Consider the following 25,566-nt stretch of genomic DNA (forward strand, 5'->3'; position numbering starts at 1 on the left):
TTACTACCACAAGGAGTATGCTTTAATAATTGGATGGTCAGTCCAGAATAATGGAATTGGGAGACGTATATTGCATACCACTTTACACTGGGTACAGGAGTTTGTATCACCCTAAGAAATGGGGTGGTGCTGAATACAACAGTTTACAAAATAAATTGTACAAAATCACTTTCTATCTCAGCAAGTCCAGGGTCTTTGCTTGGTCTATAATTTTCATGTTATACCATTTCTTGATTATTATTTTTTCTTTCTATAGTAAAAGACATAAAGGACTACATTCACCTTTTTGGTATCCACATAACCACGGTATTTATAGATGTAGATTTTATATATTTTTTTATGTATTTTTTTTTATATATTTTTTTTTCTCTCATGTCTTTGCAGTTACCCAATTTTTGAGAACCCGTATCCCCTGAGTATACATGAATCTCCTGTAACTTGCTGTGAATACTTTGCGGACTGTCCTGTGGATCTTATACCTGCACTTTATTCTGCTGGATCAAGACAGAAACGGCAAGGCTACAGCAAAAAGGTAACCTGCTATTTAATAACTAACCTTGGAATACTGACATTCAGGAGTATTCAGGAGTCTCAAATCTATCAGCCTATAGTTTAACATACATGTTGACCTCCTCCAATGTCAGCCATGGTTAGCAAAAACCATTACATAAGAAATTGTAGCTCATCCAGTTGTTAGCCTAAAATCAATCATTATGTTATATTGGAAACTTATTTTTGTTTTATTTGATGCTGCTATGGTTTTATTTAATGTCTCCACTTGGATTTTCAAAATTGTTCTTCAGCAAACGTATTTAAAACAGTAGTATGAGACCATCTGACCCTGACTGTGACCTGCAGCACATTCACTCCAGCCGCAGCGTTCACACGTGCCGGTGGATCGATGGCTGGGAATGTTAAGCAAGGGTTTCAAGTTGCAGACCAGGTCAGCGAAAGGATGAAGTGTCACTCAGGCTTTGATATGATGCAGCCATGAAGTAGACAGATTTCAGTCACTCTGTCACTCTTTAAATATTCTCCAGAACATCCAAAGTGCTCATATAGAGATAATGAAAAGACGATCTGGAGGTACTTTATTTTTATATTTTTAGATGATGTAACATATTTTCTTCTTGGTTTTTTTGTAAGTTATTGTGACTTGTATGTCTGCGTCCTGTTAAAAGTATTTTCTCTCCCACAAAGATGAAAAGCATTACTATTGCTAGTGGGTTAAATGCACGTGCACACACACACACACACGTATACATATGCATATATACATACATATACACACACAGCTGTGAAGATCGAACTCTTTTGGGAGTTCATTTTGAAATCGCCCACCTAGGAGTTTTTGAAGCATGTTTTTATGTATTGTGTGTGTGTGTGTATATGTATTTATGTATATATATATATATATGTGTGTGTCGTTTTTTATTATTATTATTTATTTAAGTAAATCTGGCCTTCATCCTCAGTTGCCGGCTGTTTACAAAATTCAGATTTTATTCTGCTCTGTATGTAAATGACAATTGATTTGAAAGCTTTGGGAAACTGTAGGTGGTGGTTAGGGGTGAGAATCTTCCATTCCTCCTCTGTGAAGGCGAGAGATTTTCAAGAAGCATATTTGCATATTTTCTTAACTAAACATTTCATTAATTAAACATGAATATATAACAAAATGTGGACTCTGTTTCTGGCTGCTTTGGGTTGCATTTGAAAATGTTTGTATTTGGCATGTTATAATCATTAAAATGGGGAATCATTTGGAAGTGTAGAATACCCCAAAACATAGATACACATGTACTTACATATGTGTTTGTGTGTAATTTTTGTTGGCTCTTAGGATTTCACTGAATACAATATTTGAATTCTGCTGCCGCATTAGAATCTAATAAATATATACAGTGAGAGAAAAAAGTATTTGATCCCCTGCTGATTTTGTACGTTTGCCCACTGACAAAGAAATGATCAGTCTATAATTTTAATGGTAGGTGTATTTTAACAGTGAGAGACAGAATAACAACAGAAAAAAACAGAAAAACGCATTTCAAAAAAGTTATAAATTGATTTGCATGTTAATGAGGGAAATAAGTATTTGATCCCCTATCAATCAGCAAGATTTCAGGTGTCTCCCAGGTGTCTTTTATACAGGTAACGAGCTGAGATTAGGGGCACTCTCTTAAAGGGAGTGCTCCTAATCTCAGCTCGTTACCTGTATAAAAGACACCTGTCGACAGAAGCAATCAATCAATCAGATTCCAAACTCTCCACCATGGCCAAGACCAAAGAGCTGTCCAAGGATGTCAGGGACAAGATTGTAGACCTACACAAGGCTGGAATGGGCTACAAAACCATCGCCAAGCAGCTTGGTGAGAAGGTGACAACAGTTGGTGCGATTATTCGCAAATGGAAGAAACACAAAATAACTGTCAGTCTCCCTCGGTCTGGGGCTCCATGCAAGATCTCACCTCGTGGAGTTTCAATGATCACGAGAACGGTGAGGAATCAGCCCAGAACTACACGGGGGGATCTTGATAATGATCTCAAGGCAGCTGGGACCATAGTCACCAAGAAAACAACTGGTAACACACTACGCCGTGAAGGACTGAAATCCTGCAGCGCCCTCAAGGTCCCCCTGCTCAAGAAGGGCCTGTACATGCGCTGTCTGAAGTTTGCCAGTGAACATCTGAATGATTCAGAGGAGAACTGGGTGAAAGTGTTGTGGTCAGATGAGACCAAAATCGAGCTCTTTGGCATCAACTCAACTCACCGTGTTTGGAGGAGGAGGAATGACCCCAAGAACACCATCCCCACCGTCAAACATGGAGGTGGAAACATTATGCTTTGGGGGTGTTTTTCTGCTAAGGGGACAGGACAACTGCACCGCATCAAAGGGACGATGGACGGGGCCATGTACCGTCAAATCTTGGGTGAGAACCTCCTTCCCTCAGCCAGGGCATTGAAAATGGGTCGTGGATGGGTATTCCAGCATGACAATGACCCAAAACACACAGCCAAGGCAACAAAGGAGTGGCTCAAGAAGAAGCACATTAAGGTCCTGGAGTGGCCTAGCCAGTCTCCAGACCTTAATCCCATAGAAAATCTGTGGAGGGAGCTGAAGGTTCGAGTTGCCAAACGTCAGACTCGAAACATTAATGACTTGGAGAGGATCTGCAAAGAGGAGTGGGACAAAATCCCTCCTGAGATGTGTGCAAACCTGGTGGCCAACTACAAGAAACGTCTGACCTCTGTGATTGCCAACAAGGGTTTTGCCACCAAGTACTAAGTCGAAGGGGTCAAATACTTATTTCCCTCATTAACATGCAAATCAATTTATAACTTTTTTGAAATGCGTTTTTCTGGATTTGTTGTTATTCTGTCTCTCACTGTTAAAATACACCTACCATTAAAATTATAGACTGATCATTTCTTTGTCAGTGGGCAAACGTACAAAATCAGCAGGGGATCAAATACTTTTTTTCCCTCACTGTATATACACTCACCTAAAGGATTATTAGGAACACCATACTAATACTGTGTTTGACCCCCTTTCGCCTTCAGAACTGCCTTAATTCTACGTGGCATTGATTCAACAAGGTGCTGAAAGCATTCTTTAGAAATGTTGGCCCATATTGATAGGATAGCATCTTGCAGTTGATGGAGATTTGTGGGATGCACATCCAGGGCACGAAGCTCCCGTTCCACCACATCCTAAAGATGCTCTATTGGGTTGAGATCTGGTGACTGTGGGGGCCAGTTTAGTACAGTGAACTCATTGTCATGTTCAAGAAACCAATTTGAAATGATTCGACCTTTGTGACATGGTGCATTATCCTGCTGGAAGTAGCCATCAGAGGATGGGTACATGGTGGTCATAAAGGGATGGACATGGTCAGAAACAATGCTCAGGTAGGCCGTGGCATTTAAACGATGCCCAATTGGCACTAAGGGGCCTAAAGTGTGCCAAGAAAACATCCCCCACACCATTACACCACCACCACCAGCCTGCACAGTGGTAACAAGGCATGATGGATCCATGTTCTCATTCTGTTTACGCCAAATTCTGACTCTACCATCTGAATGTCTCAACAGAAATCGAGACTCATCAGACCAGGCAACATTTTTCCAGTTTTCAACTGTCCAATTTTGGTGAGCTTGTGCAAATTGTAGCCTCTTTTTCCTATTTGTAGTGGAGATGAGTGGTACCCGGTGGGGTCTTCTGCTGTTGTAGCCCATCCGCCTCAAGGTTGTACGTGTTGTGGCTTCACAAATGCTTTGCTGCATACCTCGGTTGTAACGAGTGGTTATTTCAGTCAAAGTTGCTCTTCTATCAGCTTGAATCAGTCGGCCCATTCTCCTCTGACCTCTAGCATCAACAAGGCATTTTCGCCCACAGGACTGCCGCATACTGGATGTTTTTCCCTTTTCACACCATTCTTTGTAAACCCTAGAAATGGTTGTGCGTGAAAATCCCAGTAACTGAGCAGATTGTGAAATACTCAGACCGGCCCGTCTGGCACCAACAACCATGCCACGCTCAAAATTGCTTAAATCACCTTTCTTTCCCATTCAGACATTCAGTTTGGAGTTCAGGAGATTGTCTTGACCAGGACCACACCCCTAAATGCATTGAAGCAACTGCCATGTGATTGGTTGGTTAGATAATTGCATTAATGAGAAATTGAACAGGTGTTCCTAATAATCCTTTAGGTGAGTGTATAGTGGCACTGTGGGGGAATGACCTCAGTGCTGGGGCTCTTTAATGGGCAGGGTTTCGGAAACCACATTGACAGGCAGGGGTTTGGTGAATGGAAGTGCATGTTTATCTATATAGTGCTTGTGCAACAAAAATGTGTGGACATAAAACTTTAACAAAACCCTAGCTCCTCTCGAGTCTAACTCTATTGTAAATGGGTCACTGTTCAGTTCACCTCCCATAGGATCTTTGGAGGATCCTGTTCCACTCCTCCCGGCATGCATATGTATGTGTATTTATATATATATTTGCATATATATGAATGGATGCGTGGAGGAACAAAAATATGTGGCATCACTGCAAAAGTGAAAATGTGCTGGACACATTGCAAGAAGAACAGATCAAAGATGGACAAAGGAAGTTATTGAATGGTTCCCAACAGATGGAAAAAGACCTAGAAGACAACCACTTAAAAGATGGGAAATTTTAACCTTTGCAGGCTTGACATGGAAGCTGTAGAAGTGGAAACATCTTGGGGAGGCCTTCATCCAGCAGTGGATCGATATAAGCTGATGGTGATGATGATGGTGATATCCAGCTCTGGAAAAAATTAAGAGACCACTGCAGATTTTTCATAAATCAGCATCTCTACATGTATGGCAGCCATTCTATTCCAGTGTCTGTTGAAGTCCAATATAGGCAGACCTCATTCTACTGAATGAGGTACTGATTAGATGATCACCTGAACCAGATCTTATTTAACGAGGAAACGTATAAAAAACACTGCTGTGGTCATCACTATCCTCTTGCAAAAGGACCAGCTGAATGGCAAAAACAGTGCTAGTAGTACCTCAAAAATAATTGGAATCAAAAAATAACTATTGACCATGCCAAAAGAGTTGGAAAGGAAAGTTTTGATTGAGGAAAAGAAGGGTTCAATTGAGTGTCAGGTTGCTTCCATCCTTAAAATTTCAAAGATGGCGTTTCATAAGAACAAGGTCAAAAAGAATGGCAAACACAGCTGGGGTGAAGTGCACGGCGAGGACGGTTCAAAACAGGCTCCTAGGGGCAGGGCTGAAGTCGTGCAAAGCTAGAAAAAAGCCCTTCATCAAAAGCAAAGAAGAGCCAGGCTGAGGTTTGCAAAAGGATTGGACCATAGAGTAAGGTCATCTTCTCTGATGAGTCCAATTTTCAGCTTTGCCCAACACCTGGTCATCTAATGGTTAGATGGAGACTCACCCACTGTGAAATTTGGTGGAGGATTGGTGATGATCTGGGGGTGCTTCAGCAAGGCTGGAATCGGGCAGATTTTTGTTTGTGAAGGACACATGAATCAAGCCACATACAAGGTTGTCCTGGAAGAAAACTTGCTTCCTTTTGCTATAACAATGTTCCCCAACTCTGAGGATTGGTTCTTCCAGCAGGACAATGCTCCATGCCATACAGCCAGGTCAATCAAGGTGTGGCTGGAGGACCACCAGATCAAGACCCTGTCATGGCCAGCCCAATCTCCAGACCTGAACCCCTGGAATGTGATCAAGAGGAAGATGGATGGTCACAAGCCATCAAACAAAGCCAATGCCTTCTAGGAGATAACCCAACTAAAAACTTCAAAGTCACTTAAAATTGTATCTTATTTATGATGTCCAGTATCTCACACCTGCTGTTTCCAATTCCTTCCAGGAATGGCCTATCAGTGGTGGTAACTGGGGTCTAGGCACACAAAGTTATCCAGAGATTATCATCACCGGGTAAGTGAAACAGCAACAATGTATGTGTAAGTGTATGAAATTTTCAGAGCTTATATAATGGCATTGCTGGACATTAAACGATAAGTATTCCCTGTTATATATATTCATATACTGTATGTTTTCAGATACATTCTTGTGGAAGTGATATAAGATATCACCAGGCTATAGATGCCTATCCTGCACTCTTGGAAGAGGTGTTTAGCAAGTGAGCCCCAGCTTGCATTCTGCTTAAACTACTTCTCTTATTTTACTGATACTACTACAAATACTAATAATATTAATGATAAATGTCAGACATACTTAGTGGGGACACTATAAAAACACCTCCCTGCTGACATCTCTTCATTCAGCCAGTGCAGTTATTTCATTATCTTGGAGTGCATTTTCCAGGTCACTGGGTTGCTTTGGCATATTGTTTATAAAACACGAGAAATGTTGGAATCCTTACCTTTGCATGATCACAGACCCAATGCTTCAATGAAAAGGTCAAGGTAAAAATGTTGATTATCTACTGTGGCAAGTAGGTGCTGACCTGGAAAAGATCCCCCAAGGATATAAAAAAAATAAAAAGAGAAAAGGACAGTGTTCCCCTTTTCTTAATCAGCATTAAAGAGAGAAAAGTTTGACCTCCTGCTTCCATCTCTCCCCATTGTATTAGGTAACCTTTAGATAAAGGTTTTAATAATGTTACAAGCGACCGAGTAAAATAGTTAGTTCAGTTTGTGTTCGGAAGAAGAAATAGGCTTCCTGTTTGTTTTACAGAGATATGTGGTGTTTACATGCATAGCTGATGCCTCATCTGGTATGTAGGGTTTTGAAAAGCTATGAAGCCATCCCACACCACCTCCACAGTGTTCGTAGTCAGACCCAGGGAAGGGCCTTCTTTCAAAGCTTGAATCCTGGCCTCAGAGCAAAATGTAGAAGCCACGGCTCCACTGACGCAAATTCTTCCTACAATTGGCTATTCATTCCAATATTACATAAAGTCCAATACCTTTGAGTTCTACAATCAAGCGAAAAAGAATTATTCTGCCTTAAATAACTGCTCATAAGACCTTGAATTGGGGAGGATAATTTCCTTCAGGGAGGAATATGAGGATGAAGTCCTGTGCATTATTGAAGACCTTTACATGCTTTATGCCGTTTATGATTTATGTGTGTATTTTTCAGTGTTTGTCAAAAGGAAGGCTAGTGCACGGTATGCTTTTACTCTGTGATAATGTTTTATCTGGTATTTCTGAAAACATCTGTAAATCGCTGAAAGTCGATGGAGTCATTTGTATCATACAAATTATACACAAGACTAAGGTAGTAATTTAATGCAATTGCTTTCGAAGGTAACTGTGCGTTATCTATAAGTATAATCTTGAAATTATTATGGCCCACTTTAATCTTAAAATATTAATTTGGCTGAATTGTTTTATCAATATTTGTCTCTCTTTATATCAGACATGCAGATGGATCAATAAAATTTTGGGATGCTTCTGCAAGTAAGTTTGCATATTGCAATTGTTTTCATATATGTAACAACACAAATGTTTTAAAGCTGTATTTTTGTTTTTGGTTCTTGGTTCTTTCTTTTTTTTAATTCTGGGGATATTTACTTGGCACATGGTTTGTTTCTTGAGTGAGTGTATGCAGACTATATATTATAGAATAACACACCAGTCGCTAATTAGACCAACAGGAGAACAGAAGCCCCCACTTTGGCTCCTGTTAGGGGCATGTGGTATTCATCTCTGAAGAAGTCTGATATTCTCTGTGTGGCCTACCTGTTGCATGAGGATGTTTTGTTCAATGAGATGCCATAATGCAGATTCTTACAAAGATAAATATTTTCCAGTGTGCTTTTCAGACTTATTTTCTAGTGCTTGAGTACTTCACATCTAAATGTTGTTACTGGTAATAAATCTGATTAGTTCACTGCCCTCGAAGCACACAGGTGTTTACTATTTACAGTCCTGATTTGCTTTTATTACAGGGCCTCTGGGCATCTCTTCCTGTAACCTGTATAGAAATCCCATTAAATCCTTAGGTTGCCATGGGCTTCAATGGTTCATCTTTCCAGAACCGATTTCCTCTCTGAGGTCATTTATGGGCATTTATACGTTTTTTTTTTTTTTTTTTTTAATACAACTGAAATCCCCCCTGTTTTTACCCAATCTGAATTGTCAACTAGTCACCGAGAGTCACAGCCCCCCATTAACACTCGGTGCTGTTTTGGGGAGGGATGACACGTGTGTCAAAGCCATCTCACTGTAAGCCCAGCGTGCCCGCAGGCCAGCTATCACACAGATCTGGGGATTTGATGCACCTGGATTTGCTAATAATTAAATCTGAAAGTGCCCAACAAGCCTCATGGAGTAGCTTGAGTGAGGCGAACTGAGGAATATCCTGTTGACTTCTACACACCCTGTCCCAATGGCATATAGCCAGGTGTGTGCTGTACCATGAGTGCTGTAGCTAGGACTGGAGACCCAGGCTGAAGGCCTGTCCTGATTTCCACCCCAGGTTATGTTTGGAATTGTTCAAGCATACTATGAACACAAATTATTAATTATAATTTGCTGGCAAATATTTTAAAATATAACTTTCATAATTACCATCTTGGTTAGACTAACAAGCTCAAGTCTGTAGTCTATAGAAATCTGCTGTTCATGTCACTAGAAGAAAATGCTTAACAGTGCTCTTTATGGACAACCAACTCCTGTCTTCGATTTCCTGTAACAACGATGACTAAACAGAGATGAAAGTTCAAAGGGTAGACTCTCACGAAATAAGGATTGCATTTTATTTACTAAAAGTTGCAAAAACTGAAGTGTGAGAAATATTGTGCCACTGTGGATATGCACCATGTTGGAGTATCTCTAAACAAACCACAGACCCTTATGAGTTGTGAAAGTGGTTTTCTTTCTTATCTCAGAACCCTGTGACATGCAGTGTTTTTCAGCTTTTTTCAGCTCATTCGTTAATGCAAAATGAGTCTGTAAGGCTGATGTGTTTGATGTATTGTATACTTACGAGCTTTTTTTCTTTATAATAACCATAAAGGTTGCAGTTGCTGGTGTTAATAAATGTGCATGCTACACAATTTTGCAAGATTCTTTTGTTGGTTGTAGAAACCAAGAAACCTGTGACTAGAACTGTGATGGGTTTATGGATAAGATGAGTGTGAAGATCTTTCAGCACAGTATTATAAGAAACATTTTACTTGCATTTTACTGCAGCATTTTTTTTAAACCTTTTTACTTCTCTGTAAATTTAAATCCAATGGTGAAAATTATATAAATCAATCACTTGCATATTGTAAAAAAAACAATTCCATTAATAATTTTGAGGACACAGATGAATTCAGTCATTATCTTCCCTAGTCATTTTACGTTGAAAAGAAAGAATAAAAGTAGGTTTTTAAAATTCAGCGGTTGTGTTTTTTCCCCATTGTTAATTTTGGCTGCTTCCTTTTCAGTAACACTACAAGTACTGTACAAGCTGAAGACAGCCAAGGTGTTTGAGAAGGCTCGGAACAAAGATGACAAGCCCAACACAGACATTGTAGACGAGGACCCCTTCGCCATTCAGATCCTGTCCTGGTGCCCCGAGAGCCGGATATTGTGTGTGGCCGGAGTATCGGCCCACGTCATCATTTATAGGTTCAGCAAGCAGGAAGTGACGACGGAGGTGTTGCAGGTAACTGTTGAAAAGCGTGGTCAGTGAGCAGAGTTTTGGGAATTTGGCCAGTCAGCAGAGTTCTTTTATAGGGCACCTGTTTTGAAGTGGATCTTCATTTTTCTGATATGCATTCTCCAAAACATAGCAATTATTAATCCAAACAATGACTTGTACTCTCTCTCTCACAAAATATCTTCCTATGGGCACATTTGTTTACTAGGATGTGTAGCCCTTATGGGGCCATGTCTTCTCCCCTGTAGAACAACAAATAGCACTGCTTCTACCTGTTGCGTGCGTTTCTTTGTGGCACAGTTCAGTACTCGTGGGCCTGTGTTGTTCTTCATTAATATTTATGTTGACCCCCGATGCAAGCAATCGTGAAGGAGGCATCACTAAGCTGAAGACGAAGGTAGCTTTCTGGTGACATTTAATTTCCCTTTGTTCTTTGCATTACTTATTGGTGGTTAGCTCTAAATATACTGTGAAATTGCAGACCAAGCAATTTAAAGCCCTTGGATCCCCACCCCCCTGAGGGTTTTCTCTGTCTGATAAGAATCTGCCATTTGTTATTACATTTTTCCATGCATATTAATACATGGTATGCAATGGTATGTGAGGGAATACAATTGCAAATACTCTTACAGCAATATTTTCTCTTATTTGTGTATGATCCCTGAAGTTTAACAGAATAATCTTAGTGGAACGGAAAATATTTAACTTGCTTCCTGAAAATGTGATCTAATGAGAAAAGGATCAAATTCTACATTTATCATTTCAGTTGGATCGGTTGCCTTGATTTGCATTATAGTATTTGCCATTTAGAAAATAAAAGTGCTTTATGCATTGCAGTGTTCGGCAGTATACCATCCTATCTAAGCCCAAAAACAGGAGTTATAGGCACAATTTTTTCCCCTTAGCTTTTTGTTTGTTTTCCTCAAGATTGAAGTAGTCTTGGTTTTGCTGTATTTTGCCATCTCAAAGAAACATCTTCCAGTTCTTTAGGATACTTTCTTTAGGCTTGTTTGCTGTGATCCCCAAACGTTGATGTTTATAGAACAAATCCATTAAATTCAACTTGGATTAGGTTATACTGCACACCAGCACCCAGTTTAAAGGAATATTTATATGTTCCCTTTAATAGTGTTTTTATTTGTGTTGTAGCAAATAGCAGGGAAAAATAAGATCAACAGAAAACAAGCATTTAAACAGTATTTGAATCTGGCTGGAAAAGGGACATTTACATTAATCATCCAAACAGGGTAATAATAATCAATGAAGAACATATGTTGTTTTTGATCATCAGACCTGGAATGGGGTACCTCTCTCATATTGGTAGTACATCAATTGCACAGACCCTTGTGGCGCACAGTCATTAGAGTCTGTAAAATACGAAACATGGAGGCATTCAGGCATTGCAGCGGCAGGTACTGCCAGCAAACTCGCCGCTGTTCTCAGGTTGATAATGCGCAGAGTGCCTTTGGGGGGGATTGAAGAGAATTACAAGGGATAGAAAGAGCAGAAAATTAATCACTGTCACATACATGTAAATACTGCTGATAAGGTTCCCAGAATTCATAGCCCAGGTCCCAGGATTGTTACAAGCTGCATCCAGCTCCAAAAACCTGTCAGCGCAGTGATTTGCTCTGTGCGGCGAGAACCCAGAGCTGTATGATGTTTTATACAGTGCTTAATTGGAGTAAATTGAAGCGATTAGCACCGGGTATCCCTTTACTGTGACTGACACTGACAGCAAGGCTGATAGAGAAATCACCTGCAGGAAGTGTAGTTTGTGTTGTATAGACAGAACCTGGGCTTTCTGAGGCACACAGGCGAGCAGTGTCAGGTGTCAGGTTAAATGCATAATCCTGTTACATTAGAGTATGAGGCTTCAGCATGACTCACCATGATTTGTTTGGACACATGTAGAATGCATGCTTACAAATATCTGCAGTGAATTCTGAGCTAATTGTTTAATTAATATGTGGTTTAGTATTAAGTGCAACTGGATTGTCAGGAAAGAAGGCCCGGCATCCTCTTAGTCTGCACATTAATACAATGCTTCTGGAGGAGAAATTGTGTAGTTATGGCTTGCGCTGTCGAGCTGCAGTGAACAATTCAAATATTCAATAATCTGGTTAGAGCTTAGTCTGGGCTGTGCTTACAGAATGACAATGAGGTTGATTTTGCACTTCAGCAGAAGAGCAAATGCTTGACTCGTACTGATTTATGCCTGTTGCGGAGCGAAGCTTTGCAAAACTTTGCGTCCCGTTTATAAAAGTCTCTCTTCTCAGAAACCCTAGCTTTGAGTTTCTTTGAAGATATGATTTAAAGGATTGCCATTTTGCTGGTGTGCTAAAATCTCTCATACATATATCCAGGGACAGATAAGAGGAAGCATGTTGGAACATGAATGTACTTCAGACTTTTAAAAACGATTACATGATTGGTTCAATTAGAGCAGAATAAATGTGATGCGGTGCTGATTAGAGTCATGCATTTATGTTTCACTTGATGTCTTTTACAATAAGTGAGATGATGTTCTGAAAAACCGAAAAACATATTCTGGTCACAATGAAAAAATAATGCCAGGTTTAAAGTTCTGTTAGTATGTGTCATGTGTATTCCAAACATTTATACAAAGCATTCATCTATAGACTTACTTTGCAGTCACATTCTGCTCATTCAGCAATGCTTTTCTTTGGTTTTTGACTGATAGAATATTAGACTGCTTTCAAAATATCTCTTGTACGGGATGTTAATAACTGTTAAAGGACTCCTTTGAGCATGTGAGTCATAGTTTCCCATGGTAACAAGACCACCCCTTATCACCTTACCTTGTCTTATATCAAAATAAGACAAGTACATGCATTACCCTGCCTTGTAATGTAGACATCGTTTTACGAGTACATGATCTGCTGATATGATCTCCTTGTGGTATCGACATTTCTCCTTCTGTAAACAAGCTTTAACTCTGTGTCCCATCTTCGTTCAGAATTCTATTTAAAGAAAGCCACTGCAGACTTTACAAATGTTATTGGAGTGTGTATAATATATAAATATCATTTTATTATATATAAATATTAAGGCAGTGAGACGTTTAACACTTAAATGGTAAAAGTGGCAAAACAAAAAACAGATTTCTATACATTTAAACCCCAGGTAGTGGTAGTAGTAAAAGTAGTAGTAATAGTATAGATAGTAGTAATAAATACATCAATACATAAAAAATACACTGAGGGCTTATATATAGTATGTTTTTCCTTTAAGAATTAACCCTAAGCTAAATGCACAGATGCTTTATATTAGCACTTACAAAATATAGTGTTGTCTCTATAGCATTTTACACATCTGCGTGCTATCAAAGAGCCTTTAATTTGTGTTTTCCATGGAACCGGATGAGTTTTTAGACCAATCAGTTAGAAGTGGAGTGGAATCTCTGTCAGGATGTCGGTTTGATTTGACGTAGGCCGGCCTGCTGTCTGTCTAATGTCATTCAGTCTGCTAGAGAGACGCCTCTCTCCCCACTGTCATGTGATGGACCCCTGTAGCTCCTCCAGCAGCGAGTGACATCCCGCAGACAGCACCTGTGAGCCTGCAGCTGCCAGAAGAGTGTCAGCTGACATCTTGAATGGGATTGCAGTGGACTGCAAACATGTGCAGAATAAAAAGAAAATGTTTTTTTTTTTTAAATGCCGCAGATGAAACCATGTGATCTCATGTATAATGCCATATATTTGGGAATACGTGCCCTTCAGAGCAGACTTGTGATACGATGGCAGCAGTTTCGATGTATATACTCCATAGTACATGAGACCTGACAAGATCTAATAAGGGGCTGTTGGCAATGAGGCGGCTATTGTCTTCTTGTTTCCGGTGCAGCTGCTCGAAGTCCGGCTGCAGTACGAGCTCAATGACATGGAGTCTCCGGACGGGGACCAGACCCCTGCCACGCCCACCCCTGGGGCCTCCTCCAACTCTCAGCCCAGTGCTCCCCAGTCGCACCCCTCCACCAGCAGCAGCTCCTCCGATGGTATCCGGGACAATGTGCCCTGCCTCAAGTGCGTAACTGAGCCCTGCCCTGCTCTTCATTCTTCCTCTCCCCTCGCAGTGGCCCGCAGCTCCTGGGAGAGCTGCCTCCTCCTTTAGAGTTCCTTGTTGTTAATTATCTCTAAATGGATACTGACAAAGAGTGCTTATTATCTTAGGTCACAAGGTCAAATTAATTTAGTGCTTCCTAAGGCAAAAGCAAGCAGACTTGGTACTCATGTGCATGTAACGCTGACATAAACACTTCTGCCAAGTTTATAGAACACCAGCTGCATTAGCAGTTATAGTTCTAACTTTGTTTTGTCCAATGTGTAGCCATCGTCTTCCTCGGTAGACTTCAGCGGACATCATAATTGAAAAATACAAATGGTGGGATAGCCATTTTGCAGAGATTATCCCTCACACCCGACTCATTTTCCAATCACAAATATTCACATGCCTCTCACTCTCCTGGCATGCCTGTCTGTGTCTAATTGTTGCAGACATCACATTAGAAATCTGCTAGCGCTACAAGGGATTCAAATCAACAACTCCCAAATGAATTATACCACATTTGTATCCATAAAAAGACTTGCCTGCAGTCATGTTACAGAAAGAGTACCAAACATTTTTGATTAGTAAGCCTTCTCTTGCTCGTTGATTGGTGGTGATGGTCTCGAATTCCTCTCCCGTACAGAGTTAGAAGCACTCCGCTCAAGCAATCCGCCGGCTACCAGGTGGAGCTTGTTATTCAGCTGGTCTGGGTCAGCGGGGAACCTCCACAGCAGATTACCAGCCTTGGGGTCAACTCATCGTATGGGCTGTAAGTCCCGACCAAGCGCCGTTCTTGTTTGTGTGCTTATTACCTTTAATATACAGATGCGTAGGTCCATCTGTGAGAAAGCTGTCCAAGTAAAATGGTTGCTCTGGCTGACGTTCTGTAGCGTGTAACAAAATTCATCCATTTTGATATTCGCCTCCAATCCATTTTTTTTCATGAGCCCTTGGAATCATTACTCTTCTTCAGTAGAAAAAGCTCTACAATGGTGGTCAGAATGATGAGGTCCCTTCCCACGGAAATACTACACACAAAAATACTACTAAAAAGAGTATATATAGATTTTACTGGTGTTCATGGTTTACTGGGCAGGTAAATACTAGGTGTTTTGTTTTTCTTGTTGCTGTTTCTGCTTTGGCCACTTTTGTTCACATAGCTACTGTACTACAGAAGTAAAACGGACTTGCTTGTGAGGACTATGAAAACCTGATCACCACGCTTTCTCTTTCCATATAACATATCAATTCTATTTAAAATATGACTGAAACATACCTATTTATTTTATGTAAAGCAATGTTGATATATACTTTTCTTTTGCGTGCAATAGTTCCTGTTAACTCAGTCATTCTGACCACCATTGTATGTGTAACAAGAAAATGTTAATAGGTTGCAGTTGAATTGAATGTTAATGTTGTGAGTATGGAAATTCGGTTGAATAATCTTGTCTGTATTACTGTTTTTTTTTTTTTTTTTTTACATGTAAATAGTGTGGTTTTTGGCAATAGCAACGGCCTTGCAATTGTCGACTACATTCAGAAGACTGTTCTGCTAAACCTGGGGACAATCGAGTTATATGGATCCAATGATCCTTATCAAAGACAGCCTCGATCCCCTCGCAAAACAAGACAGCCGTCTGGAGGTAAGGAAATCATTGCATTCTGTTTTTGTTCCCCCAATTGTATCTCTAAAAATAAGCACCAGGGGATAATAGCACATATGGCTTATACTTTTTCTCTACATATAATGTTTGGCTCCATCCATTGCTGAACTTAAGCCAAAAAATATATATGTTTTTCAGAACTAGATACCAGAAGGTTCTAGTCATTCTCTACTATTTATTTCATCACAGTATTTGAATATCACTTGCTTGTTCCAGTTGTGTTTGGGAAAAAATACTGCCATAAACCCATCTTTCTTCTGCATTGACTTTCTCCTCTCCACAAGGGACTCTGTTGGTACAGTGTCCCATATTTTTAAACAATTAGAAAATCTTCACTATAATGCATGTAAAGAACAAACATTTGTTAGTTGTGAGACTGTCGTAATGCCTCTGTATCAGGACAACTTTTTATTAAATGGCCCTGCAGCACTGCTGATTATATATATATATATATATATATATATATATATATATATATATATATATATATATATATATATATACATATTGAACTCACAGCTAGTAAACCAGAATACATATTTATATATAGCAGAGAAGTCAGAAAATTAATTTGAACAAGAAGATGATAAGAAAGGTAATGTGCTGCCTCAACACTACCTTATCTGTCCCAAACATGGCCACGTGACACACAATTACATGTGCAACAAGATTCAGGATTTTGTGCTGAGCAATTTCAAATCTTAATGCGCCTTGTACCTGTGTCTGCATGCTTTACCTTTATTTTCTTTCTTTCTTTCTTTCTTTCTTTCTTTCTTTCTTTCTTTCTTTCTTTCTTTCTTTCTTTCTTTCTTTCTTCCTAGAAGCATGTGCTTGTTTGTATTGCCTCATTCACACAACAGGGCGGTTGGAAGTGCTGCAGTCTCTTCTCGCTGGGAGCTGTTACATTGTTTGTGTTTTCAGTTCGAAGGCCATAGAAAACGATACACCTCAGAGTACTTCATGACTTTCATTTGATTTTTTTTTGTTATTTTTGTCTCACACATACCCTTTCTTTTTCCATGGCTTCATAAGGCATGCTGACAGGGGCGTCTTGCATGTGCGGCCTGTCTAACTTATATTCTGAGTCTGTGAAAAAACTGCGCGCCTCTTATCTCAGTAAGTCACCTGACACTAACAGAACTCGCGTTGTCCTATCTGCCTATCATCTCTGCCTGTTTGGGCTTCGTGTTACTATTGCTTGTTAATTTAATTTCCTTTTTCCTGTTAAGGGTGATGTTTTGTTTTTGTTTAGTTTCTTATTTTCCATTACCTTACCTTTCTGCATCTGGTGCTCTATGTCTATAGCTCATTTCATGTGCATTTTTTAAACGGCTTATAAATCGGTTGAACGGTTTAAAGTAGAGTTCTGTACTATTCATAACTACTTATTGAAACCACTTACTTGCAGACATTAATCGTGGTCTTCATCCTATCAAGAAACTGAACCCAAGACAAAAAAGGTTAATTCTTAAGGCTTAGGATGCAAACTGGTATATTATATGTTGGCAGTTTTACCTTAACTTGAAATTTGACAGTTGTCCCTCTAGCAATGTGAATCGTTACTGGAATATGAGCTTCAAAAGACAGACAACATCATGTTGCCTGGTAACAGACTGCTTTAGATTCCAGAATTAGTCTTACAGTTCAACAAATTGTGTAGATTAAGTTGAATTAAACCATAACAGGGCTAGCTGTGGGCATGGTTAAATTCTTTTTCAGTGGAATTTTTTTTTAAATGATTTCACATTTTAAAATTGCCTGCCTGACACCTGTCCCTATCCACCGGGGCTATTAAAAATGGAGCTTAAATCATAACATGCAATCAAAATAAATAAAACCATAACATAGCTGCTGCTCTAGCTGAAGGAAATCCTGCATTATATGACTATATCCAATGCCTTAGTACATGTCACCTTCAGGAACATTCATTGGAAAAAGGGTCCGTTTTACATAATTGTACTGCAGTTACATGGGTCTGCACTTCAAAGCCAGTCTGGTATAACCGTTCGTGTCCACCCCTATATTCGTCAGACAAAACCAAAGTGCTCCCTTCACATTTCAGGAATGCAGTGAGGACTTAAGCTGTGCCACGGTTCTCACAAAGAGCACCCCCTGCTATGTAACCACCTCCATAAGAAATAAGTGGCGGTTTTCATATGTGGCATCTTGGCACAGGAGAAGGTGTGTCTTTAGCTTAGTCTTCCATTTAAATGCTACCTTTCTTGGAAGGGATTAGAAAGGAAATCATGCTTTACTAGAATCACAATCTTTGTGGCTTTGACTGTGTGGACTTTTTATGCCACAATGCCACCTACTGAATTACAACCACATTGCATTGCTGAAATAATAAAATAATCTCAAAGTGCATTGTGTAATAGGATACTGTGACCTAGCAACCGATTGCTGCATAAATTAAAACTCCATTTAGACAAACTGATGTAATTCACATCTGTAACCGAAAGTATATTCAGTCAGAGGGATACAAAAACAGCTGCTGTTGTTGCCATATCTTTGCATTTATTTATGGATTTGCTTTTTCTTGGTTTGAACAATATAGAATGGTCATGTATTGTGCAGCAGAAATTATTCTGGTCACTCTCACATATTGGTCTTAGTCTCTTCTTTCTCTACACAAGCTGCATGGTTAACTTAGAGATCATTCACTGAAATTTGCATCAGCTATATATTTTTTTCTTATAAAGGTTTTAAAATTATATCATTTAAAATCAGTACAACCATATAAAGATATTAAGAATTCAGACAATGTGTCATTGTTTAGTAAGACTTACATAGCCTAAGTTGTATTCCACATTAGAGTGAGAGCATTTCATTTTGATTATCTATACAATTAACCTACAACTGTTTGCTTCAAGGTAAAAACTACAATTTTGAAAACACAAGAAACTTAATCAAAATGTCCTCTACTTTACATATAATTTCCCAATTTATGTTTTTTGACGTACAGTAGAAATTGCTCAAATCTTCTCCTCTGGCCTTCAGCAGGCTTGGTCCCTCTTTCTAATTATAAGAAATGTCGTATCTTCTGACAGTGGCTCTGGATCAGGTGATGAGGAATTATCACTGGTCCTTGGAGTGTTAGGCTAAGTAAGGTCACCAGCATGAGAGATAATGGGTCCATGGCAATATCAGATCAAAACAAGAGCAATGAAGGTCATAAACCACTAGCAAACTCGGACAGATCTGTGTGTCACTATTAACCTTCATCATATGTGCTGTGGGCTTGGTTTATCAAGGTGTTTGTACCAAAATACACTTTCTAACATTGTCTCAACTCACCCAATAAAGTGGCAACACTGCAACCTTGCAACGCAGTGAAAGTAAAGAAAAGGAGGGGGTTGGTATCCTGTTTGCTTGTTTGAGGGAATTTACACAGGGGAGAGGGGCTCAATAATTCAAGATGTTACTCAGGTATCATCCCGGTTAATGGCTGACTGTTCTCGGGCAGAGAACCAGCATCCATCAATGATGACAAGTGGCATGGCCTCATTTAGCAGATGTGCCACCATGGCATTATTAGTGGACTGTCCCTGTGAGGGCCGGGCTGGAGAAATGTATCAGGTGATACTTTTCAGTCCTTTACAGATCGTGTTGAGCATTTTCTCTGAACACATCTTTGTATTGTCCTTAAGATCATAGATTAGTGGGTGAATATTTAATGTGTTTATTTTCCTGAATCCCATAACTATGAGATTGTAGAGACTCTTATGAGACTCTTATTTGAAATAATTATGAATGGGTGTCTGTTTCGCTCTGGTGTCTGCTAACTTATCTGTGTGCTTCAGCAGGTCTTTGCGATATAAATGAAGGATCCACAACTTCAGAAGATCGATGCAAATCACCAACTGCAGGTAATTTAATTTTGTATTTATGTATTTGTAAATGTAATTGTCATTGGCTGTTCTGCATTGTACAAAATGTCTCAGTTTAGTTTACAATTTTGATTCTAAGAAAGTTAAGAAAGTTGATAGATTTCAAGCTAACAATTCATACCAAGAACCTAGAAAACTTCATATTTTCCAGTTAAATCTTTTATACTAGGATCTTACAGAATTTGCTTCACTGGAATTACTCCATAAATATCAGAAGGACATTTCGGGATTAGAGCTGTGCTTTGCTTGATTTGATAAATTAATTTTAAAGTACATTATCTTAGCAGTCTTTTTGCTATTTGGTAAATATCATGGTATTCTGCTGTGAGATCCACATCCAATCCTGGTTCTGCAGAAGTGTAGACAAGTTGTCTGCTTAACATTTCATGTTGAAGCTAAATTATGAAGTTCAGCAAATTAAAAAAAATATATATATAAAAAATAAAAGAATGCCAGTAGGCCACCATATAGCAACTGGCCTCCTTTTGCCAAAAATCTGTGTATTTGGCAAAGTGTAACTTATGTGCAGTTAAGTGTTCAATATTTGTGCTCAAGTGTCCTTGTAAGTGGGAGAATAGATTCCTTTAGAAGCTGCTGGCTTTATCACTTGGGTAACAGAAGACAGTTTGCTGAAAATCGTTACAGAGTATAACAGTCTGTTCAAAGATATAGCTACGCTAGACCTTACATTGCAAGCCTATATAGATACCCCAAATTGATCTCATTCTACTGAAGTGTTAAAAGCAACCATATTGAACTCGCACGAATTATCTAAATTCAATCTTAAGATATATATGTATATGTTTTTAAACACTAAACATTTACTAAATGGTTGAAATGCAGTTAAGTTAGTAGTACTGACACCTGTTATCTGTTACTGTTCCACATAAAGTGAAAACTTAGGGACTAGCATTCATTTTGTATTAGTCACACTGGCTTTTTTTGTACAAAGCAAATACATTATTATTATTTAACGGTAATGTTGATTTCATACAAAGACACAGATATCAAATCAAAACTTTGACCCACCCTACCAATTCCAATACTCATTGACTAGTCAGCTTTCCTTTGGTAGGAACAGAAGGCCTCTATTAAGTCACAGGCTTGGAAGATGTAAATAGGCAAGTTGCTCAAAGTTTTAATTTGATCTGGGCTGTATTTGGTTGTCAGGGTTCAAGTAAGTTCACAAAGTCAGTATTTTAAAATAGGATTGACAATGAAAAAAGGGGAAACAAATTACACATTGCTCATTGCTTGTATGGGTTTAAAGGATGTTTTATGAAATGTGGATATATTTATTAATATTGAATAAAAAGCTTAATCCGTCTGATTTAAAACAGTAGTGAGAGCATGACATTTCTCACACAAGTTTGACTGTTTTAATAATTGAATTAAAAGGATATATAAGTAAATGTGTTCTATCATTGTATTGTTTGGGTATAAACACCGTGAAACAGCATGTCCTTTATCCAGGGTTGATGGCTGTTCAAGGGAGTGGTTGTACAGTACAGGGGTGCATTTTTCATGTCCTGTAACTTTTTGGATTATACTTCTGAATTATGCTAAGGCCTTAAATTCATAATTACACACTCTCCATTTTTAAATGAAAACAGAGTGTTTTAAAACAGAAACAAAAACTCCAGAACTCTGTGCACAGGAGTTTTATTAACTATGGACTGTAATATTTGTTTATGTGAAATGTAAATTCAAAATCTGGGCAAAAGTTGTAGTAATATCATCAGTAATATAATTGCCATTAGTAATATTGAGCTTCACATATAATTATTAGTAGTAGTAGTGGTAATGGTAAGCACATATTTCTGTTACAGAAATGCTTGTTAGATCATTAGCATTTTTGGCCAAGTATGCATAACAGACGAACAGCCTAGTTACATTTCATTACAGACATGAAGACCTTAAAAGCAGATATCAACTGTTAGTGTAGGAAAAAAATAAGATAATTTGAAAGCTCATGATACAGCCTTTAAATGCAACATTGACAGAAACTGTTGTTACTGTATAGGCTCTGCTTCAGCTTGCAATTCAGAAGACCATAAACTGCCTAAATTTAAAGAAAAGGGTACAGTATTGTATTGTTATTTTTCTCAAAAATATTACTCTTTATTTTTTAATAATGACATTGCTATATATTGTTTTTTAAAAAGCTTTTCATGCTTTGTTTTGTTTTTGTTCTGTTAAAAACATATATCCAGTGAAGACCAAATCCAGAATGTTTTCCAAGATGGTAGTGAATGACCTAGGTATGACAAAAAACACACAAAAAACCCGGCAACAACTCATTACTAATTCACTGGCTTCTTCTTGAGCACCACTAACTAAAATGCGGTAATTAAAGGTTGATCTGAGCACGCTGCTTTACTCCTTTCAAATCTTACTTCAATGCTTACGAAACCAAGCAAGGCTTTTAGTTCTTGCTAATCTCAGGTGTTGGGCACATACTGATCTCTTAATACTAATGACGGCAATCGGGGAAAGATGGGAATTAATTTTCATTTAAAGTGATTTGATGCGTTTAACATAAAGTGAAGTGCATGACAGTATCACCTCTTTAGTAAGATTCGGCTTTTACGGCCTTGACCTGCTGACCTCATGGAATGTAAGGTTCACCAGAACTTTATCGATCCATTCAAAATCTTACTAAAGAGCTGTTACTGTGAAATGTATTGTAAGACTGAAGGTTCAATCTGCCAGTGTTTTCTTGTTTTATATTATTATTGCTTCAACACGGACAACGTTTGCTGTCGTAATGAATGACACAAAAAAAATGACACTGAGATTCCAAATTTATTAAACATGTCATAAATGTAACCTTACTGTTATGAAATCCTACTTTGAGCTTCAGATTGAATCTTATGAACTTATGGTGATTGTTTTCTTACGTATAAAACCAAATGTTTATTTTTTATCTTCCCAAATAAAATCACATGTACATTGTTCCATCTAATCCTGTTGTTTGTTTTGAAATTACAGGCATTGCGATGCACCACATTAATACAGCAGAAACAACCTGAGTAGAAAGATGATAAGTGTGTGACTATCATGCTGCAATCTAGACGTAGCAGAACATAAAGTTGTGTTTTGTTCTTTTTGTTTTTCCCACAGCAGAAACAGTACATGCTTTAAGGGTTAATAATAAAATATTTGTTCACACATGAACCACACTTCTTGCTTTGAACTTCCTGATGCACTGTCACTCGTAACTTCTGAGTGCAGTCAAACCAGAAAACCCATGCTTGAGATCTTGCAACAGTACTTCAAGGTTGTTGGTGTTTTTCAATATACAAGGCAGTGGTATTTTAAAATTATGATTAAACTTGATTCTTCTTCGTGAGTACTGTAGCATGTTTTATCAGCAATCTGGACAGGTTCCCTTTGTAAATGACCAAGTCAATTAACATAACTATGGATTGCTAATAACAGCTGATAATATTTTAGCATTTAAAAGTTTGAGGTGTTGCAGTATTTAAAAAAAAAAAAAAGCAAAACATAATTTTAGTACCTACTCTAGAAAGGATTTAGTAGTTACATACTGTGATGTAGTAAAGAAAGACATGAATTCTGGGTAATTGAATTACATGATCTCTGTCTGATGCATTTTCATAGTTTTTTACATCGAGGCAGCTATGCATATCTACACTGAGTACTGTAACACAAGCTGATCCATGTTTATGGTGGCTCTCATCCCTGTTGCATTATTTTTGTACAATTCATATATATCCCATGTGATTTGTAAAGCATTTGACTGCAATGTTAAACTGTCTCCAAAGTGTTTTTGCTTTCATACAGTTACTAATGCTGTATAATTTCCTCTAAGCATAGACAAATATCGTTTTTTTTTTTTTTTTTTTTTTTAGCAATAAAATATTGGTTAATTACATTCAGAAAGGATAAAAAGAAGAATGTGCAATTGGTTCCTTAGTATTGAGGTTCCAGCTGACTCTCCAGCAGTTGGCAGAATAGGTACATTTTTTGTTTAGGTAAGAGTACATGTATATTATATAATAATAAAGTTAAAAAATATATTTCTTAGCAGACACCCTTATCCAGGGAAACTTATAATTGTTACAATATATCACATTATTTCTACATACAATTACCTATTTTATATAGCTGGAGTAATTTAGATAAAGTCCCTTGCTCACGGTTACAGCAGGAGTGTCCCCCACCTGGGACTGAACCCATGACTTTCTTCTCAGGAGTCCAGAGCCCTGACCACTTCTCCACACTGATAACTGAAATATAAACTTTATTTCAATAATTTCAGTGTAATGTGTGTAGTGAATGGAGTGAATATATACAGGGCCCTGGTCATCCAGTTTGTTATTTGTAAGTTTGAACTTATCTTGTCACATGTCCAAAGGTTCACTCAAAGTATGAGGGAAAAAAAAATCAGTGCTACTACAGTTGTAATGAACACCTTTCTTTATAACCATGGATGCTAAAATGGTTTGGGCGGATATACCCTGCTCAACCTCTGATCACACAACAGTGCTCTCGTTTCTAGTTAGTGACACGGTGGCAGGTTTGCAAACATGGTAGAGCTCCTTACCATGAGAACAATGGCTGAAAGGGACAGCAGGAGAACGGTCTGTTGTGCTGGTTTCTAACACAACCAGTAGCACTGGGGCTGGTCTAGCTTTAATAACCCAAACTGAAAATAGTGTCCATACTCCTTTTAGTACTCTTTAAGGGTGTTAAATGTTCACAGGTAATGCTGTGGTTTTAAGTCTGTTCAATAATACCAACCATTCAAGCCTACAGACGTTATGTATTTATTTATCGCACAGTACCCAGCAAAAGGGTAAAAACTGAATCTGATATTTCGGTGAATGAAGTACATTTATAAAAGCAGATGGAAAGGCACATGGAGATATACACCTAAGCCGTGAAATTGGCTAAAGCGCTAGTATGCACTGTAAAGCAACAGTAAAGGTTATTCCACATCGTGAGAATAACATCTGGAAAAATATCAAGAAACTTAGACATCCCCTAGAAAAGTAACAAGAATTACAAATTATTGAATCAGCCAAGGGCATGCATTTTCGGTCTTCCATAGAAATAAAATATGGCGATGGAGTTCATGCTGTAAATATCTGGACATGTTTCTATTTGTATTGTGTCACACTGTGTGTGATTTTGTATTTTTCCTGTTTTTTTTTAAGCCTGCTATTAAAGTTGCATGATCTTACGTCCAATATTTATAGAACAATTTGGAAAACCTATTTATATCCGCTTTTAAAATGATATGCCTAATCATATTAGCCTAGTGTTGAAGTCATTCACACTCGTATAGATTAATGGTGATGAATTATACTACTTTTTAAAATCTTTTGTTATGGAAACGATGCACACCAAATTTCATCCACAATGCTCATGTTCAACACTTGGCACATAGTGTTTCTGTCTCTAACTGCATTGTTACTTTACTTCCCAAAAGTGTTGACGTCAAACCATCAGCAATTCTACAATGGCGGAGGTAGAGGAGGTAAGAGTAGTCTGACATTTCATCAAGAAATTGTGGATTTCACATCACAATTGCACATGTAGTGATGTCGTTTTGTTCTTGCAAACAGTTATTGTTTGTGAAGTTGTCGCCAGTGTAATTGTGCTCAATCATTGATCAAAACTGATCAAAAACGTAAAGAAAAAATAATCCAAAAAGTCATTGCATGCTGCATATGTCTAAGTGACAAACACATCACACTTACCACATTGTTCAATGTGTTAGTGGCAGATGTACACAACTGCCAAAGCAATTGCAATCTCTACCCCACCACCCTCCCCCATAAACATGA

The 25,566-nt window shown here is 38.4% G+C and overlaps 1 protein-coding gene across 14 annotated transcripts in view; it reads left to right on the forward strand.

Annotated features, from left to right (window-relative positions):
* LOC136747737 (syntaxin-binding protein 5) overlaps positions 1-25,566 on the forward strand; it is a 155,830-nt gene that overhangs the window by 114,202 nt on the left and 16,062 nt on the right. For 3 of the 14 annotated variants that reach the window (XM_066700945.1, XM_066700982.1, XM_066700992.1), the window contains exons 12-19: positions 385-532; positions 6,380-6,447; positions 7,897-7,937; positions 9,914-10,134; positions 13,996-14,174; positions 14,840-14,965; positions 15,688-15,839; positions 19,664-19,729. In XM_066700945.1, coding sequence (XP_066557042.1) covers positions 385-532; positions 6,380-6,447; positions 7,897-7,937; positions 9,914-10,134; positions 13,996-14,174; positions 14,840-14,965; positions 15,688-15,839; positions 19,664-19,729 — 1,001 coding nt within the window. Of the gene's footprint in view, positions 1-384; positions 533-6,379; positions 6,448-7,896; positions 7,938-9,913; positions 10,135-13,995; positions 14,175-14,839; positions 14,966-15,687; positions 15,840-19,663; positions 19,730-21,773; positions 21,831-21,963; positions 22,012-25,208; positions 25,257-25,566 lie in introns of all 14 variants that reach the window. The other 11 variants (XM_066700889.1, XM_066700963.1, XM_066700928.1 and 8 more) reach the window with 8 other exon arrangements.

Source organism: Amia ocellicauda, chromosome 1, assembly GCF_036373705.1.
Source record: "Amia ocellicauda isolate fAmiCal2 chromosome 1, fAmiCal2.hap1, whole genome shotgun sequence".
In the NCBI taxonomy this organism is placed as follows: domain Eukaryota; kingdom Metazoa; phylum Chordata; class Actinopteri; order Amiiformes; family Amiidae; genus Amia; species Amia ocellicauda.